General features: G+C 31.7%; 1 protein-coding gene across 2 annotated transcripts; it reads left to right on the forward strand.

Moving 5' to 3' along the window:
• LOC143084943 (carbohydrate sulfotransferase 5-like) lies at positions 1–18,469 on the forward strand. Of its 2 annotated transcripts, XM_076261027.1 has the most exons (6): positions 1–77; positions 7,108–7,237; positions 12,543–12,587; positions 13,624–13,677; positions 14,344–14,521; positions 17,171–18,469. In XM_076261027.1, exons 1-6 carry the CDS (start codon positions 18–20, stop codon positions 17,976–17,978), a joined length of 1,275 nt encoding a protein of 424 aa, XP_076117142.1. In that variant the 5' UTR covers positions 1–17; the 3' UTR covers positions 17,979–18,469. The 2 variants fall into 2 exon arrangements, with proteins under 2 accessions (XP_076117142.1, XP_076117143.1); XM_076261028.1 differs by lacking the exon at positions 1–77 and having other exon boundaries at positions 6,948–7,237.
• Positions 18,470–21,975: the final 3,506 nt, after the last annotated feature.

The raw sequence follows: 21,975 nt of genomic DNA on the forward strand, positions 1-21,975 counted from the left end.
CTTGTATCTGAGTGTGGATGTGCTATTATTGTAACACGTGTTTGTGGTGTGGTATTGGTGTTATTGAAGAAGTTGGGGTATGTTTTATGTTTACATATGCACTTACTAACCTGTTTTTTCTTCTTATTTTTATTTCTTATTCCATTTTTTAAATTTAATACGGATATGATCCTTTAAATGAATATGTATCAATATATAGTTATTTAATGGTGATGTTGCACCCTTTTTGACTTGTTATATATTATATTTTGTAGTGTACAGAATCATATTACATGATCCATCGCCCTGTAAGATTGATCGTTGACTATTTATTCAGTCATTTTGTATCAATATATATATATTTGTCTTTGTATTTCATAGCTTATGTGTACTGCCATTTACATAAAATTATCTAAACTTATGTATCCCTACCTAGTCCTGTTGTTTTTTTGCGTTTTTTTTTCTTTCTTTTCAGAATTTAATTGCAATTTACGTATAATTGTTAAATACAAATGTCATATGTTTATATGTCCTCTTTTGTAGCATGGATAAAATTAATGATGGGTAGGACTGATTGTGCTTTTTCACTAAGCAGACTTTTGCATCGAAAAATAAGTAACTCCTTGTGCTATTAACTCTTGAAGCATAACATTTCTGTTATCGCTATATGTAGCGCACTCTAGCAGAAAGTGTTTTGCTGTTTCAGGTGCTCTACCGCAAATTTCACACATTTCAGATTTTTTTTGCCACCCCCAAAACCGTTTTGGCCACAACATAAAAATTTCAAGTTTATTTACAATTTTCAAAGTGTGTATATGTTAAATATGTTTAAATGGACATATGTTCCGATAGTGTAGGACTTTATTCATTATAGGTTGAAAAATACAGGCAAAGTTTATATATTTCTGTAGTGTCCTATATTTTGACTTTAGTGGAACCTTAACTCCTATTTTGAATAGATGTTTATTTAGTTTTGCATATCCAGTTCTAAGTCTGTACATAATAGTTTCTTTGCGCCTTATCATTTTTGGTAAAGACACCTTACATGATATTTTTTTCTTTATTTCATACAAGTGTCTACCCTTTTTATTGGAATCCCAGCTAGTTTGCCACATAGTTTTAAGTATATTAGTGCATACAGTTTTAATATCTTCTTTATATAGTGGGGTATTTGCATATATAAGTTCATAATTCAAAGCATGTTTTGCTTACATGTCAGCTAACTCATTTCCCAAGATGCCTACATGGCTAGGAATCCATTCAAGCACGACAGATGTACCTTTTAGTAGCGTGGTTATACTACAGAATGTATCACAATTAATTAGGTTATCGACATTTGATAGAGGTCCCTGTATTGCCTGTAAAGCTGATGGTGAATAAACGAGTATTTCAATGATTGAAGGAATAAGGGACGACATCAAAAGATCGATGTAGGATAAAAAAAAATTAAATCGAATAGTTTGGGGGTGGGGGGATCAACACTGCTGCAAGTTTTGTTAATCTAAAATCGATTTTACATATATCCATATAGGTAAATCAATTTTTCCCAAATTAAGTTAAGAAGGGGGTAGGGGGGGTCAGTGAAAAAACTATGTAAATTGAGTTATTTTTATCCTACATTGAACTTTTGATGTCTTCCCTAATATCAAACTTCAAATGCAATCTTTAAAATATATAAGTTTCTCACAGAAGGTAACCGAAGATTTTGCGACGATGGAAATATTAAACTTTACAATATAAATAAATATCTTAAACCAATGAATTCAAATAGCAAAAGCTATGCAATTAAAAATATGTACTTATTAAGCTTCGTGTAAATTATTTAACAATATAATACATTAAATATGAAATTTGGACACAGCATTTCGGGGACTCTCCCTCTGGTATCTTTCGTCCCTCTTTTATAGCTGACTATACGGGGGCTTTCCTAATTATTGGGGGCATTATGATGACCTATAGTTGTAATTTCTGTGTCATTTAGTCTCTTGGCAATCATAATACATATTCTTTAAAATATATAGCGATGTCGTTGTAACGACATAGTGATGTCGTTATTACGACAGGTTATGTCGAAATTAAGATGTAGCGATGTCGTAATTACGATATAATTTTTTTTTAATGGCCCTTATCGGCTTCCGTATTTATGCATTCTGCAATGTAAATCACAAAATGTTGTGATACTTTCAAAACAGAAAAGTTACTTAAACAGAGACATTCCATTTTGTACATAAAACACAGCGAATCGAGAGGACCTGAGACAACCCACGCCACCCCCTCCCCAACCTCCCCAACCTCCTCTTCGGCTTCTTACGGACTCGTGTCTTAAATGAGTTTTTATGAAAATTAAAACAGGGCAAGAAATTATTTTAAGGGGGCTCGCGGGTATAAACCAACTTTTTTTTTCTAATATAGGATTTTCCTATATTTTTCTATGATTAAACTTTATCTTATACCTAATGGAAATATAAAATAAAAATATGGAGTCACCTTTCATTTAAGCTCACAATCTGCATCCGAAAGAAGCATACATTTTTGTAAATGTCCTTTTTTTCTGTTGAACTAATAGGAGAAATATTGGTAATATCGAAATAAAAAAAGAGCTAAATTACAGAAATCGCAAAAATTTTACAACTATTTAGTTTATGTACAGCTTGCTTGAAAACAATAATAAAAAATATAGGTCACCGATGAATTAAAAAAGATATTTCAATTTAAACGTAAAAAAAATGGTGATTTTTTTTTCACCAAAGGGAGATAATTTGGAGCTTTTTCTATGATATGAACATTTTAAAAGTCATCTGTGGCCCGGCAAACCAAATCAATTTTTCTTGGTGATTTTTTGTACCATATTATAAAGTAATAACTAACAGTGTAATAAATAAAATGTGAAATGAAAAAACAAATGTTTAATTTTTTGCTGATTTTTTTTATACCCGCGAGCCTCCTTAATAACCGTTAGTTGCTAGCCACCGTTATGAAACTCCGGTCTCACACTAGTAAATCATTATATTTGTTTATAGACATAATACGATAAAATACTTCGTAAATAAATTACACTGTGTAAATATTTAATTACAGACCGGTATGAAACAGGTTAATAATGTTAATTAATTATTGACTTATTTGGTACTAGTCAAACGAAAAGTTTTGTAATACTTATTTATAATAAGCGATCAACCGGTGATTTTTTTTGTGCGATTTTTATTTTATTGTTAGTAAATGTTCCGAAAGATTGATTATATGTTTAACTAACGTTTTGTTGGACATCTAAACGTCTATTAAAATGTGAAAATGTAAGCAGAATTCTGTTGACTGTCAAACATGATCAAACATGATAATGGTAAGTGTGCCTGGCACAAAGTTTAACATAAAGGACACACAGTTCACATACTCCAAGGTCACACTGTTTAACATAGAGGGCACACAGTTAAACTTCAAGGTCATTTACTTAACATAAAGGACACACAGTTAAACTTCAAGGTCATTTAGTTTAACATAGAGGGCACACAGTTAAACTTCAAGGTCATTTAGTTAAACATAAAGGGTACACAGTTAAACTTCAAGGTCATTTAGTTAAACATAAAGGGCACTTATTTAAACTTCAAGGTCATTTAGTTTAAAGTTATAAGAAACCTCAAATTAAAAAAAATAATACATATGTTTTTTTATAACTTAATGGATAGTTTTCATTATAAAACTTATGTACATATACTTTTTTCTGAAGAAAATTCTTTAATTTATTCATATTTAGAAGAAGTTTACTTTATTTGAATTGCTTCCTGCAGAAAGCAATCCCCCCGACATATTTTCCGTATGCAAAGTGACCTCAGTGTGACCAATCTCGTAAAATCCCGGTGGTCGCAATACGCATGGATGTCCTTAAAATAAGCTATTATCTGAATTTACATGTTAAACACGTGCTCAATTTCCATGCTTTTTGTTGATTTATAGTCGATTATTGACAAGCAGGTGACAATCGTTAATCTTCGGCTTCAAAACACGAACTTTAATTACCTGCCATATTTTCACAACAAAACTGACCGATTGAAAAAAAAATTGAAGATTATACCAAATTTACACGAAAAAAATGATAATTTCGTGCACAGAAGACTAAGTTTATGATGTTTGTATGCATTGGTTCAAGAATTGGAAGAACAATATTTTTCACCGGTCACTCGTTTCTTATGACTTTAACATGGAGGGCACACAGTTAAACTTCAAGGTCATTTAGTTAAACATAAAGGGTACACAGTTAAACTTTAAGGCCATTTAGTTAAACATAAAGGACACACATTTAAACTTCAGGGTCATTCATTTTAACATAAAGGGCACACAGTTAAACTTCAAGTTCATTTAGTTTAACATAAAGGGCACACATTTAAAATTCAAGGTCAAACAGTTTAACATAAAGGGTACACAGTTAAACTGTAAGGTCAGATAGTTCAATTTAAGGTTGGAAAGTTTACCATACAGGACATACATAGTTTAATTCTTATAAAATTTACTTTCTGTCTTCATATACTGATATTATTCTGAACGAAATTAACTACTAGCACAAAGGATACTAGACCACTTTCTTTGCTATTTAGATAATAGTGATAAGAAAGGAAAATCTTCAAAAAGGGGTAATTTCCTAATTTTGTGAAACTCGCGTGGTCAACATCCAAAATATGATGATACGAGGTGTTATTTTGATAAAAAAGAAAAAAAAAAAAAAAAAGATTCCGATCAATTGAAGGGCTGGGTTTCATGGGAGCACCAGAAAAATGCATTGCGCACTGGTATCAATTCCTGTAGGTTTCATGTTTTATTCCTTTTTCAAATTGTCAATCAAACAGAACTATATACAACTATCATATAAATGGGAGTTTTAGCTAGCTATAAAACAAAGTTTAACAGCCTTTTCATGGGTTTACTCGTTCTGTTGATTAATGAAGATCGATTTTGTCAATTTTAATGGACGTCTATTTTATGAAATTACTTTGGAATATTGTATTTTTGTTATACTTTTCACTAACTTATTTATCAATATCAACTTCTGAACCATTATAGAATAATGTACGCTGTCTATTTATTATTACTTTATATCATATATTATTTATGTATATTAACAAGAGGCTCTCAATAGCGTGAATCGCTCACATGTATTTCAGAGGAGAAGATTTTTAAATGTTGGCAAACTTGATGAACAAATTGTGTAAAATTGTCTTTAAAGGACAATAACTCCTTAAGGGGCCAATTGACAATTTTGGTCATATTAACTTTTTTGTAGATCTTACTTTGTTGTTGGCAACCAATGAATAGGTTGTTCGATTCGTCTGATAATTTCATAGCTGATAGATGTTTGCCAATTAAACAATTTAATCCCATGTCTGATTAGCTCTGATTAGCTCTGAAAGCTTTAGTTTTTGAGAAATATCCAAAAACTGTATTTGACCCCTATGTTCTACTTTAAGCCATGGTGGCCATGTTTGTCGATGGATCAAAACTTCGGATATAATTTATAAACTAGATACCATAAGGAACATGTAGTTTACGTTTAAAGGTATTTGGCCCAGTAGTTTCAGAGGAGAAGATTTTTTAAATAGTTTACGACGATAGACGAAGACAGACGACGGACGTCAAGTGATGGCATAAGCTCACAATAAGACCTTCGGGCCGGGGTGAGCTAAAAAGGGAAAACGGAAAAGGTACAACAGAGTGCCTTGAGGCGGTTCATCTATGCAGATATTGGTATGCGTTTACTTTTCTACATTGGCTAGAGGTATAGGGAGAGGAGTGAGATCTCAAAAAAATAAAAGTTTAACCCCGCCGCATTTTTGCACCTGTCCCAAATCGGGAGCCTCTGGCCTTTGTTAGTCTTGTATGATTTTTAATTTTAGTTTCTTGTGTATAATTTTGAGTTAAGTATGACGTCCATTATCACTGAACAAGCATATATATTTGTTTAGGGGCCAGCTGAAGGACATCCCGGATGCGAGAGTTTCTCGCTGCATTGACGACATATTGGTGACCTTCTACTGTTGTCTGTTCTATTGTCGGGTTGTTGTCTCTTTGAAAAATTCCCCATTTCCATTCTCAATATCAGATGTAAGTAGTGAATAAGCAATTCTCTTTGTTAAAAATTGATTTCCCTTCTATGAAAATAAGACACATATGAATAATTGCTGAAGAAACTTTGAGTCACCAGTGTATCTATATAATATTATTATTTATGAAAATGTTCCTTACTCTTAGAAAGCTACAATTTTCTTTCAACTGTTAAAGTATCACATGTGAGAACAACTCAATTTGGTGTTTATTCATTAAAGTATGCTGCACTAGAACCTGCACCAGTTTATAAGTATAATTGACCAACAACTGGAATTGCAGGTTTGTCTCCTGCAGATCTTAATGTTTTGATTTTTATGTTGAGTTTTCCATGCAGCTTAAAGAACATCTTTTGTCCCCTTTTTGTTTCGTTTCGCGTGTGCTTATTTTTTCGTTTAGTTCTTTGTTTTTTGCTATACTTTTATTAATGAATATTTTAGCTTATGCATTAAGATGTCTTAATAGTACTTTGCATGACTAATGTGTTTATTATTTATATGTTTTAAATATATTATATGATTTCTTATATGTTTTATATGTCTTAATATTGTATGTGTTGTTATTGTTATTATTCTTCACAAAAGCTTCACAGAGCGTATGTTTGAAATTTTTCATGTAAACCCGACTGAGAATTCAATTTTTTATTCAATTTATTAATTGTATTTTTATTCTATCTATTTTGTCATTGTAATGTGTTGTATCGTTGTTGAAACAAACTCTCAAAGGTCTTTTATAGGATCGTTTGCAATTGATTGTTTAAGTCTGCATGCTATGGTAACATTAACCATGTTTATACATACAAATACCATAGACATATACGTTAATTGATTAACCGTTTAAGTAAAATGAATATTGATCATAAATGTGTCTTAGCAAAATTACAGATAATTCAGATAACATTGAAAAGGAGAATCCAATTAAAAAAAATAAATTGGTAATTTTCTTTTTCTTGGTCATAGTTTTGTGTTTTTAAAGCGTTTCATCATAGTGAAAATCACAAGGAATTCATCTGAAATTTATATATTTTTTTTAATAAAGATGGCAAACATAAGAGGAATTTATTTGTATATCAAACGAAGAACCCGGTTCGTGTGGATATGTGTTGCTATTGATATAATTATATTGGTGGATGTTCTGGTGGATAGAAACAAAACATATAGACAGATTCGTAAGTTCATTAGTTATTACATTTGTATTATAAATATCTTTGAAGACAAGAGTCCGTTATATGCCAAATATGTTTCTACAAATAAGGAAGTTTGTGGGATTCCTTATGAAACAACAATCCACCAGAGTTCAAATTCACCGGTTGGTAAATATCATAAGAAACGGAAATAATTTCTTTAGCTTTAATGCTCACAAGGTCATCACAGATTCAATATTTTATTAGAGTCTCACTATTTGTAATACATATATATAATCATCATAATATATACATTAAATAAAACAGTAATTTTATAAATTAAAATACAACTGCCATTCTATAAAGAACTATAAGAGATTATAGAAATCAAAATAAATTATAATTATATATTTATCATGTCTATAAAAACATTTCTGTTATGTAAAACCATACAACTACAATTATCATGTCCATGAAATATTTCAAGTTTATAAAAACATAACCATCACTCAAGCATATATATAAAAACTATTTCTTCTACTTAAAATTTTAAAGCACAATAAATTGAGAAACACCTACCAAACTGTACGATGAATGGATATGTTGTGTATCACCATTAACATGTCAAGTAATCTTCAGGCGGCGCTTGCTCTGGTTTCTTCTTGTTATTCGATTAGTTCTGCTGTTGTCTGCTCTATGGTCGGGTTGTTGTCTCTTTAGCACATTCCCCATTTCCACTCTCAATTTTAACCATTGCTGTTTTTGCTTCTTAATATACGATCAATTACAACTTTAAATTTTTATACAAAACAAATTCTGTATCAGTACTACAAGGATCAGTGGGGTCGCCAAATGGACGGCCGTACTGATAGAAAGCCAAATAACTATAGTACAATGTACTTTCAAGGCAAATTTTGGTCCTAATAGAAAACGTTCCCCTGAGCGAAGGAGAAATTTCACTCGATACGAATTTTGTCACATAGACAAGGTCGTTATCATGGGGTGAGGTGGAGGGTGGGGACACACACTCACAATGTATGTCTCAGGTGCATCTAAAAATAATTTAATGAAAACCATTGTTTATTTCCACAAATATACATTAATATCTATTTGTTTTCTATTAAACCTGTTTAAAATGCTGTTGTGTGACAATTCGTGTATAAAATATCAAAAAAATTATTACCAATAATATATTTTATTACTCAAATTAATTTGATCAATGATTAGAGCAAGGGGTTTACGAAACAAGAATGTGTCCATAGTACACGAATACTCCACTCGCACTATCATTTTCTATGTTTAGTGCCAATAGTGGACCGTGAATGTAGGGTAAAAACTCTAATTTGGCATTGAAATTAGAAAGATCATATCGTAGGAAACATGTATACTAAGTTTCAAGCTGATTGGACTTCAACTTCATCAACAACTACCTTGACCAAAAACTTTAACCTGAAGCAGGACAGACGGAAGAACGGACGGACGAACGGTACGACGAACGAACGGACGGATGCACGCACGCACAGACCAGAAAACATAATGCCCCTCTACTATCGTAAGTGGGGCATAAAAAAGTAAACAGCTTTGACTAACAGGTGAAAAATCATTGTTAGGTTCTTGACTAATTGTCATTCAGCTAAGGGTTTTGCTTTATACACAACAACAGAAATTGCTAACGCTTGTTTTTTTTCGCTAAATCAATATTGAATTTTCTACATATAGCATATTTTTATGTTTGCTCTTCAGATTTAATTGATCCGTATTCATACTGCATAGTGCTCGTTTAACGGATATCGGGTTTAACGTAACATTTAACGGAGATGTTAACGGGTGCGTTAATTAACGGAGGTTTTGTGAATACGAAATAAAAATAGCGGAAACATAGGGAAATGTTAACAGGTCCGTTAGCTAACAGATGCTTTGTGAATAAGCTCCCAGGTCTTGGCAACCACATCAAAACAATCAGTATTTTTAAAAAGATATATAAACTTATCATCATCAGATAAAATATCAAAATCACCATTACTCCTTTTAACTCCATAAAATAAACTTTCACGTAAATCTGCATATAAAGGACAGTTTAAAATAACATGTTTCTTATCTTCAATTTTATCATTGCAAACAAAGCAAACTCTTCCATCTACAGTTTTATTTTCATTCGCAAAGGGGCAACGCCACACCTGAAATGTAGCAAATGCACTTTGTATCGTATTGAAATGCTCTTCCTCAAATACATCTCTGTTTTAAAATATCTTTAAACAATTTTTAAGAACGTTCTTTTTTTCCAACATTTTGGGACAATATTCTATTATGCCAATTTATCTTATAATTTTCAAATAAAAAATCTAACTGTGTAATAACATTTTTATGCAACACATTATCTAAATTAGTGTATAAATCTACATTACATTCTCTAAATTTTGTCATAATTCTAACACCAGTTTTTCTTTTTATTAATGGCATTTAAATGCCCATTGAAATACTTTATAGTTCCCCTATCTGTTGACATAACATTGCACCAAGGCCAGTGTCTAAAACCACAACTAACGCCACTGCTTCACACATTAGAGCATGTAGTTGTTGATTAACAATTCTTTGTACATGTTGCTATATTCTGCGATTGCCTGATATTTGAGTATGAAAAGCTACTCATCACGGATGGAATCATTTTTATTGCATATAGTGTAGAACATTGATTTTAGACCTAAACTGCCGTTATTTGTAAAAGGTTAAATTTCTTATATTTTTTCATGTTATAAATTGAGCAAATTTCAGAAGAAGAAAAAATCAAATTTATTTTCATGGGTCCATAACAAAGAAAATCATATTTGTTTTATTACAAGTCTGTGACTGAGTAATCAGTGTTTTTTTTATGTATACTCAAATAAATTTCTTTTTCTATCAATCACTTTTAAACATACATGCATACATTATTTTCTGTAAGCGTTCTTTGTGGCTCTTGCATTATTCTGCGAACATGAGTTGTTTTTAGTTCGTCAGATGTGTTTGAGCTTCTGATATTGTCATGTTAAGAAAGACTTTCCTTCAGATGTGTTTGAGCTTCTGATATTGTCATGTTAAGAATGGTCAGATGTGTTTGAGCTTCTGATATTGTCATGTTAAGAAGGGTTAGATGTGTTTGAGTTTCTGATATTGTCATGTTAAGAAGGGTCAGATGTATTTGAGCTTCTAATATTGTCATGTTAAGAAGGGTCAGATGTGTTTGAGCTTCTGATATTGTCATGTTAAGAAGGGTCAGATGTGTTTGAGCTTCTGATATTGTCATGTTAAGAAGGGTCAGATGTGTTTGAGCTTCTGATATTGTCATGTTAAGAAGGGTCAGATGTGTTTGAGCTTCTGATATTGTCATGTTAAGAAGGGTCAAATGTGTTTGAGCTTCTGATATTGTCATGTTAAGAAGGACTTTCCGTCAGATGTGTTTGAGCTTCTGATATTGTCAGGTTAAGAAGGGTCAGATGTGTTTGAGCTTCTGATATTGTCATGTTAAGAAGGGTCAGGTGTGTTTGAGCTTCTGATATTGTCATGTTAAGAAGAGTCAGATGTGTTTGAACTTCTGATATTGTCATGTTAAGAAGGGTCAGATGTGTTTGAGCTTCTGATATTGTCATGTTAAGAAGGGTCAGATGTGTTTGAGCTTCTGATATTGTCATGTTAAGAAGGGTCAGATGTGTTTGAGCTTCTGATATTGTCATGTTAAGAAGGGTCAGATGTGTTTGAGCTTCTGATATTGTCATGTTAAGAAGGGTCAGATGTGTTTGAGCTTCTGATATTGTCATGTTAAGAAGGGTCAGATGTGTTTGAGCTTCTGATATTGTCATGTTAAGAAGGGTCAGATGTGTTTGAGCTTCTGATATTGTCATGTTAAGAAGAGTCAGATGTGTTTGAGCTTCTGATATTGTCATGTTAAGAAGGGTCAGATGTGTTTGAGCTTCTGATATTGTCATGTTAAGAAGGACTTTCCGTCAGATGTGTTTGAGCTTCTGATTTTGTCATTTTAAGAAGGACTTTCCGTTTTGATTTCCCTTGGATTTCGGTTTTTATATTTTTTATTTTTGAAATTGTGCGACTGTGAGAAATAAAATCATTTTTCCCTATCAAACTTACAAAGAAATGTTATAATGGTAAAACAGATGAAAATGTAATTCTACGCTCGGTGTTGTATATTTCATATCTCTTACACTATCCGTATTAAGTTCATACCATCCGCTTCTGAAATAATAAACAGAGGATTTTTACTTGGAAATCATCGATTAAGTTTTACACTTTATATGCTTTCTGTAGTATTTCATATTGGTTGCCATGCAATATATTTTGTACTTTGCAAAATAATATTAATAATTCAGATAATCATTAAGTATAACGAGGTCTAAAGTATTATGATATTGTTCTTACAATATCATGTGTGCAGTGCTGCTTTATATCTGACCATCTATTCCTATTGTTCAATTTGTCTAAATTTTAATCTTTCTTGGAAAAGACCTAGTTCGCCGTATATAATGGAAGAAGTGTATCTAGAAGTCGTTGACTAAATTGTATCTGAGTCTTATTAGGAATGTTATTTATTATATCGAAATCTCCGATCTCAAATCATTCCATTAAATATTAGTTTTTTTTACGCTATTCAAAGGATATAGCTGAAATTCAATTATATTGACATACTCAATAAGTTGTATTTAACATTTTCTGTTTGTTTTACAAAATCGTTTTTTGTGGGTCTATAGCCTATCTTTATCAGTGATGAAAATCATGTTGGCTTTCATTTTTATAAGATTAATGTCAAAGTTATTTATAACATTGACAATTGGAAACTAATCGTGATCATCATATTTAGAACAATGTGTTGCATTCTAAAAAAACTATTGAAATTACATTCTTAAAAGGTTGTTTTAGGTTGTTTTAGTAGATTATACAAATATTTAATAGGTTGAACGTTTCTATAGATTTTGTCTTTTGTTCTCGAGTCTTTATTGAAATACATTTTATAGGCATAAAACTTTTCAGAAAGTATCGTTATTTTATCATCATGGCAATAACGATTTATAATACATGTGTTCATGGTTTTCTAAATCAATGTTGTACGATAACGTGAATGCATGATGACATTACATCGTTTGGTTTCAATGAAATCATAATAGATACCAGGCTTAAAGAAATATAATATAAATATCCGCATGCTTCTGTAATATATACAATATACGACAAAACAAATAGCAAATACATTAGTATATCAACGCATGGATGCATAAATCTACATTAGGTTTTGTCACATTTGTGTTTACAATATTTTATTTATAAAACTTATTTCAGTTTCATATTTTTTGTTTTCTTACAGAGCATAACTTTCCTGGAAAAGACACAAAGGAAGATTCAGTGAAAGGTTATAGTTATTTTATATTTGATATTGTATATTACTTGTACGAGTACATGATAAAAATGAGAACTATTTTTGCGAGTCCACAATTCATAAAGCAAGAGACAAATATATTTGTATAGGGGAATTAAATTAATGACGAGAACAGCTCCGAACTAGAATGGTATAGATATGATCAAACACAGTTAAATCGATGACAACGGGTATAATAATGGCAATTTTATTAACGATACACATTTTTATGCATTAGATGCGCATATCAATAATTAATGTCTTTCAGTCTAAAGCCCAGTTCAAAGTACACGAATTTTATGCCATTATTTTTAACAGTTAAGGGAGTCATTCCTCTTCCTATTAACACATATTAGAGTGTTTTAATGAATATGTGAATACCTTGCCAATGTTCGTATTTCGTGTTTCCATAGAAAAACCATAAATATAAAGTTTAAACTATTTCATTATAAACGAATACGATAATCATCCTTTTTACAGGTTTATTGCATAGAACATTTCTTTTGTAAAATACATATCGTCCTGAAAAAGGTTGTTTCAGAACAGCTCTTGAAAAGAGATGATACACTCTGAAATAAAACATTGGTTTCAACCGAATCCTAAACTAACTAATTAGTTCAATGTTGATGTTCTTATAATTCAATTTTGGATTTAACACGTCTTCTGATTGGCTGACGTAGTTTTGTTTATCAGCTGGTAGACATAATTTAGTCATGTGACCATGACGTCATCAACGTTTTTTCATGGTTTACTCCGGTTATTAGAATTAAATTATAAGAAATAACTAATATTTTGTCTGTCTATTATTCGAAATAACAAAATATGTGATGCACACTTTAAAATAACACGCTACGCTGGTTATTAAGTGTGCACCACACTTTTGATGTTATTTCTTCATAGACAGAAAAAATATTACAGTTATTCCTTTAATATTTTTATACACAGTCATATTTTGTCCATGAGAATCAGCATTTGACGTGAAATTTACGTGAATATTGTATGAAAATTTAAATTATGCTTATTTTTCCAGAACAAACTCGACATGACTTTTCTAAAATAGTTCAGAAAAGATATTTAGTAAAAGGTAAGCTTTATTGAACGAAATTTAGCCAACACTGAATTAATAGGATGCGACGCCACATGACATGGCTTTTGTAATAGGAATCCTAACTCTTTGTTCGTTCAAATTGTCTTCCTTTGAAATACATAACAAGATCAGGTCACCTAATGATTGTGAATATGCACTGTTATGCTAATAAACATACAGAAATTTCAAAGGTTATATTGTTAAGATGTATTTATAATTTACCTAAACTTATGCATCTTACAATTTGTTGTGAAATTTTTATAAAAATATTATTTGCTTACTGTTGTAAAAAGTAAAATCACAAAAAAGCTGAACTCCGAGGAAAAATTCAAAATGGAAAGTCCCTAATCAAATGTCAAAATTAAATGATAAAAAACATAAAACGAATGGACAACAAGTGTTATATTTCTGAATTGGTACAGGCATTTTCAATGTAGAAAATGGTGGATTGAACCTGATTTTATAGCGCTAAACCTCTCACTTGTATGACAGTCGCATCAACTTCCATTATATTTACAACGATGCGTGAACAAAACAGACATAATAGGTAAAATAGTCAAAATATGGGTACAGCAGTCATCATTGTGTCACAATCTCAAAACAAACTTTGTAAATTTGCATTTGAAGATAAAATATTCTTCTTTTTCTTTAAAACATTTTCAGACACTGCATCACATGACAATTTCGTTCTAATTGTTGGTTATTTCCGTGGAGGTTCAACTATGACGCTAGATGTACTGAGTACCGCTGAAAACAATTTTCATGTATTTGAACCAATCAATTTGCTATCATTTGATACCTATGAAAATACTACAATTACATTTTTAAATGGATCCTCAAGGTAAGTGATGTTTTATCAATATTTTACTAATAGAAAAAAAGTTGAATAGGGTTATCAGAGAATAAGCAATATAAAATGGGTCAAGTGAAACGATTGAAAATGAACCAATTATCACCAGGGAAAACATCATACAAATCCAACAGATATCTACATTGGAAAACCACTGATTTACAAGCTTGTGCATTTGGATTCACATAGAGAATGAGTTAAACATATTTATGAGCATCCATCTTAACTAGAGACAGTGGTTTAAAAGCACAACATTAGAACACACTGTAAAATAATTTGGAGAGGGTTCCTTAAATTATTTGTTAATTGTTTTTGCAGCAATTGTTGTATGCGTTCACAATGCTGATGATAAGAAATGACCACCGCAGACACAAAATTAAATCGAACATAAATGAACGATGCAAGGTAAAAAAAAACTCCAGAGTGACAAAATGAACATGATTGCAACTAAAATTGAACAAAATGATCACTGGAAAAGAATGAAAGATCGACTAATGAAAATTATTCAAAGAATTAAAAGAACTACATTTTTTACAACATAATTATTGACAGTATAATTGATCAAAAGTAAAAAATCCATAATAAATACACTAATTATACTGTGATACTGCATTTTTAGCCTGTTAACCTCTTTCGTCTTATTGAGTAAAGTTTACACTGTCCCTCTGGTATCTTTCGCCTCTCTTTTCCTCCTTATTTAATAAGCATATTCCCACCACACGTTTTCCGAAGCCAGTACAGTCGACAGTCTTTGTCTTCATTTGTAAAACAGTGTTTGATTTTGAAGGGCAGAACCAGATTGTAATTCCAAATAAAGGCAGCAGAAGTATACCGCTGTTCGAAAGTAATAAATCGATTGAGAGAAAACAAATCCGGGTTACAAACTAAGACCGAGGGAAACACATCAACTATAAGAGGAATCGAAACGAAACAACAGAACACTAAAGTGCAACAAAAAACCAAACGACAATGTATCATAAACAGAAACGAACTATTATAAGTTATATGGTTCGCTACTGACCCCGTACGGATCCATAGAGGGTTAGTAAAATCCATAGGGGGTGAGGCCGGAGGCCGAGTCCCCATTGAATTTTATTCACCCTCTATGGATCCGTAGGGGGTCAGTAGTTAACCGTATAACGAATTTATCGGACGCTGGACTTTTTCTGCGGCGTTTTGTTGAAAAATAAACAATGAAACACAACAACATTAATAGATGACGTCGCCATTAACGCGTCATGAACCCCATATGAAACTTACTAACCCCATACGGTCTCATAGGGGGTCACCACGTGACGGCATTTAACCAATCACAACGTGATAATTCATCTGTGGTCCGATAAAAGATAACAACTGCCATTTTCCTCAGTGATACAGGACACTTTAAGAAATGTTAGGTTGAACCTGGTTTTGTGCCTAGCCAAACCTCGCGCTTTTATTGCAATGTTAAATATAACACAAAAATGACAACATGACATGACGGGGTTAAATTCGTTCATAGCGCAACTTAGATTAAGATTTACATGATGCTCAACGTAATATACAATCTCCTCTTTATCATTGAAGAAATATATGATGTTGTTTTCCATTTATTTGTATTTAAGTGACGGTGACGTAAATGTATTTTTCCTTGTTGTTTTAAATTGAATAATTTTATTATTTAAAATCATATTTATTTTGCATATGTATTTTTCTGAGTCGATGTAAACAACAGTAGTCTACCGATGGTCAGATCTTATAAATCAATTAAGAATATAAAAAAAAAAACAATTCCAAAACAAAAACTCAAACCCAAATTTAAAAAATCTCCTAAACACTAAAAGAAGCGAGACCTTGTGTGTAGAAGGGGTAAGAGTATCCTACGTTTCCAACCAACATTCAGTAAACATGTCTCAATCAGGTATAGGACGATATTTAGTATTTAGCTTTTCAGACGAATATTTTGTGATATAAAGACAGCAGAAAAATGTCGCTAGTCAGTTGAGACACATACTGTATCGCTTAGCAAATTTGTGATGGTTACCGTACATTTTCATGGTCATTTATAGTTCACATGGCTCAAAATCTTCAAATAAAATTAAAAAAAAATTTCAGATGTTTTTTCTCCCGATGCAATTAGATTGAACATCTCTCCTTGGAAGAATTAATAGTCATATTATACGTTTATTGAATGATTCAAAATATCAACTTTACGTACTTGTTTCGATTTTGCTGATGTACTATGGACTTACGTACTATGATTATTTATATATGTAATTTTTTGCCAATAGAAACATTACAAAAAAAAAAGAATTAATAGTCATTGTAGTTCAAAAACAAAGCAAGACATGGACAATAAAAAATGTGTATGCCAATGAACTTGTAATCTAGTGGTTGTCGTTGGTTGATGTCAACTATGTTTGTGTTTCTTTCTTTGTTGTATAAAATCTTGGCTGTTGGATTTTTTCGTTTGTAAAATGTGACATTTTAAAGAAATTTTAGAGCTTACTATTCAGTAAGTTTCCGTTTTTCACATTAGTTGTCGTCAACATGGACATACCATTGTGGTCTGTTATACACTCTGTTACCTTTTCATCAAATAGTTTTTTTGTAGATTATTTTAGCTACTAGTATATTGACATATTTATAATTTCTTTACAGATTACTTGATAAAACTATTGAACTACCAGCAGTGCAAGCAGACATGCTAGCTAATTGGTTTAATTGTAGATTATCCGATATCAATTTAAGTGATCTAAGAAGCTCTAATTTGCAATATCATTCTCGTACGACACGAGAGTATTATCAATGTCAGCGAAGGTCAAACATTTCATCCTGTATTGGACACTTAGTAGAAGTCTGTAAACAGATGAAGAACAAAATATTAAAAGTAGTTAGACTGCGAATGGAGACTACAGAACTACTTTTGAATAGTTTGCCGAACCTCAAAATAATACATTTAGTCAGAGACCCAAGAGGGATACTCAATTCCCTAATGAGGTCAAAGTTAATAGGCGTACACGATTTTAAATCTAAAGCGTCAGAAATTTGTAATGATATATTATCTGATATAAAATCTACTACAAAACTTAAAACTTTATATCCAAATACAATATTCCTGTTGAAATATGAAGCCCTTGTAAAGAATCCGACGGCGATCTTTAAAAGAATATTTAACTTCACAAAACTCAATTATTCACAGAAAGTAAAAATGTTTATACAAAGTCATCTTTTAGGCCATTCGTCCGGAGGCAACAATGCATTTTTAACAAAATCTGGAAATGGTAATATGATAGCAAGCAACTGGAGAAAGACTATACAACCTGATGAAGTTGTAGAAATAAATAAGTTGTGTCGCACAGTATTTGAGACATTAGGATATCAAGAAGTCAGCCACAAGACATTACAAGATCAGAATGAATCACTCCAACGTGTTCCGTCTGTAAAACACATATTTGATGAATATTGATACCAGTGAGTTGTAAAACAATAGATTAATAAGATAAATATCATCATATCTGCATAAGTGTTTGATATAGCTCGGAGAACTGTCACTTTTGAAGATCAAAGAACGAATAAAGACAACGTTATTATACTGCTGTTCAATAATCATAAAGTGGAAATGGACAGACTTTGGAGTAGACTAAATGTTTGAGTTCAATGTTTTATTATAAGCTAACACTATACAATCATATTTGATGAATATTGATACCATTGAAATTTAAAATATGATTTGACGATAGTTCTTTAGATTAATATCATCATATCTAAATAAGTGTTTGGTTTAGCTTGGAGAACTGTCACTTTTCAGGATCAATGAATGAACAAAGACAACAGTAGTATGCCGCTGTTCAATAGCCATGAAGTTGAAATAAGCTGACTTTAAAGAAGACTAAATGTTTAAGTTCAATATTTTATTATAAGCTAACATTATACAATTATAACACTTTTAACCACGAATATGTTCGTAACCCAAATCATATTTTTTTAACCTCGATTGTAGCATCACTAAATGAGACTCATCACCGAATTTGTAAATGCCTAGAACAACACGACAGATGTCACATGTAGAAGACAGGATCTGCTTGTCATTCACGAGCACCTGAGATCCGATCCTTGTTTTTTTAGGACAATGTCACTTCCGGTTTTTTGCTATTGCGGTATAAGTTGCTTTTCTACTTGTAAGCTTTTGGATTACTTTTTGTATCTCCCGTCAATTTCTTTAAGGCTAATGCATGTTTTATTGCTCCGAATATATTGATCAAGGACGCACGTAAAAAGGCTTTAAATTTAATTTTAAAAATGTTATTAAGTATTCTATGTCAAATCTAAACAATTTTCATTATTTTTAGTCGAAGAAATCAAACTCAAATGAAGTCGAATCTGGATGACTGATATTTATTATATAAAGTCAATCTCCACTCAAATTCTTTATAATTAAAACTTGATGAGGTCATAATGTATCTATCTTTAAAAAGACCCTGTGCTTTTGTCATAAACTACGTGCTATGAATTGGTAAATTACAGCTTATGAATAGTACAATATAATGATAATTACATATCTGTAAAATAGCAAGAAGGAGATTTTATCAAGAAAGAAAAACAGACAACTGGTCCAAAACACTACACGGAAAATAAAGGTTGAACAACCTAAACCCCACCACAACCGAAAAAAGAACAGGCTCAGATGAACGTAAGTAGTTTCTGCTACACTAATGTTCCCGCCATGCCTTATTTCAAATACAAAATGTGTTTATACAGCGCATTCGGTGATGTCGTAAAAAAACATCAGGATGAATTGCTGTTACAACAAGGAGAAGATATTTGTCCATCTCAGATTTTCATAACGTTCAACCAAATCAAGACGGCGTCTGTCAAACGTTAAAAAAGATTATTCAGAACCATTCATGTGACCTTGCAAGTGGCATCCCTCTATCCAGACATCCACGAGTTAGCTTGGGTATACAAATATGGTCATTTTTATAACTTCTCACATCAAGCAGTAAAATCTTTGCTGAATTTGGGCGTCTATTTTGTGATTTATAAATGAGCAACCACATCCAGTCAGAATAGGGATGTTTGATTCGATGTCCCTTGTTTAGAGGGTGATCCGATCTTTACATATGAAAAGAAACATTGTAACAAAACTCTGATTGGTCCATTGGTGACTTGTTGCAATGCAAAATATCTGTCCCTTGTCAATATACGCTAATTTTCTAATGGATGTTCACGTGTTTTATCTGTCATCCTGGCCGACAAAGATTGAGACATCAGTAAACCGCGAAATCATGGTGCTAGTGAGTTAAAACGCAGACGCATCTAATCAATAAAAGCAAAGGTAAATTAACGGTTTTCAAAAGTCAACATAAGAGGGACAAAAGATACCAGAGGGACAGTCAAACTCATAGATGGAAAATAAACTTACGACGCCATGGCTAAAAATAATACACACAGACAAAAAAAAGCACAGAAGACAAATCGCAGAAAAATTAAAGACTAAGCAATACGAACCACACCAACAACTGGGGGTGATCTCAGGTGCTCCGGGAGGGATCAATCGACTAAGGGAAAAACAAATCCGCATTACAACTAAAATCGAGGGAGACACACTACCACCGATTCGTGAAGTTGAGCGTGAGACTTGCATAGTGTTGATCAAAGTCGTGAATCCTTATAATTCTGTTCCAGTAGTTTTTGAATAAGACAAAACATGAATCAGAAATGATTGTGTCCATAAAAGAGGGACGAAAGATACCAGAGGGACAATCAAACTCATATATCGAAAATAAACTGACAACGTCATGGCTAAAATGAAAAAGACAAACAGACAAACAATAGTACACATGACACAACATCGAAAACTAAAGAATAAGCAACACGAACCCCACCAAAAACTAGGGGTGATATCAATGGGACCATGGTAAACTGACAACGAAAGACGACAAAATAAAAAGTCCATAGCACACCACATACGGACTAAACAGTTAGCAACACGAACCCCGCCGAAAACTGGCGTGATTACGTTCATTGAAATCTTAATTGTCACTACATGCGAACGAATTGCAAAATATACACAATATAAGAAAGAAAAAAAGAAAATGAATAAATTCATATGTATAAAAAAAATAAACTAATTCTGCCGAAATTGTAGTCAATGAAGCGTCCGCCATGTAATAGAATACACTTATTGACTTGTTATGAGGGTAAAATCAAGTTTGTTTTCCCATTGTATACCAACTATTGATCGAAGGGATAGCAACTTTGATGTTAATTGCATAAAAAGTCATTGAGTGCTGAACGGAACAAAACAACTTCCTTAAAAATCTGAATACATCATCTGGCTAAAACAAATAGTCCCATGTACATTAACAAGATGATTCATGTTTTTGGCCCGTGCTGTATTTGTAAATATCTTAGTCATTTATTTAAATATTCAGTAATTGCTTCTGGTTAGTAGTATATTAATTTGAAATAGGGATGTAAGACACATTCATACCATTTTCGATATTTCAGAGTTTTACGTTACGATGCGCAAATGTCCAAGCAACACGAATAATCAATTAATGTTGTCAAATGAAAAAAATATGATTATAAAATTATTGACTGGAGAAATATACTTTGAAAATTCAAAAACTCTGTGGAATGAAAAAGAAATATTTCATACTTTATATCTAGAAAAAAAATAAAATAAAGTCTTCGTAAGTTATTCTCAAATATCACGAAAAATAAATCCTGTAAGACATTCAAACTTTCCGAGATTATAGCTTACACAGCTACTTTTGCATAGGTACTATTTCTGTACTAAAAAAATGCAGTACTGGAAATTTACTTTTAATATTTAGTACTATATTACTTTAAAACTATTGTAATATTTAGGTACTTGTATTTTACAGTATTTGATTTGTACTAAATATTTTGGTACAGAAAACATACAAATTCCATGTTTGAAAATCATAACTTTAAGAGATTTGAAATAGAAAAACTTTCAAAATGCTGAAAATATAACGGTAGTAACCAAAAATCTGTAGTACCTAAATTTCAAGTACAAATAAAGTACTGTAAATTACAGGTACCTAAATATTACAATAATTTTAGAGTAACAAAATAGTACTGAATATTAAAAGTAGATTTTCAGTACTACAAATTTTTAGTACAGAAATAGTACCTATGCAAAAGTAGCTGTGTAAGAAGCAATATTCGTAGAAATATAAACATTTAATTATAAAACACAACGTAAAAGTGTTTTGTAAAATGATAACATTTTAACCTATCTTCAAAGTGAGTAGAAATCAAGGTAGACAGTGTATACAACATGAGTGACATAGGTGAAAATGATTCGTTTATAACGGAACAAAATAAAATCGATTTGTCGAACGATATGATTCACAATGCACAAAATGGTATTACCGATAGCCAATTTAATGACCAAGACATTTTTAATTGAATAAAATCAAGCTTTCGACAAC

This window comes from Mytilus galloprovincialis, chromosome 8 (assembly GCF_965363235.1).
Source record: "Mytilus galloprovincialis chromosome 8, xbMytGall1.hap1.1, whole genome shotgun sequence".
Lineage (NCBI taxonomy): Eukaryota > Metazoa > Mollusca > Bivalvia > Mytilida > Mytilidae > Mytilus > Mytilus galloprovincialis.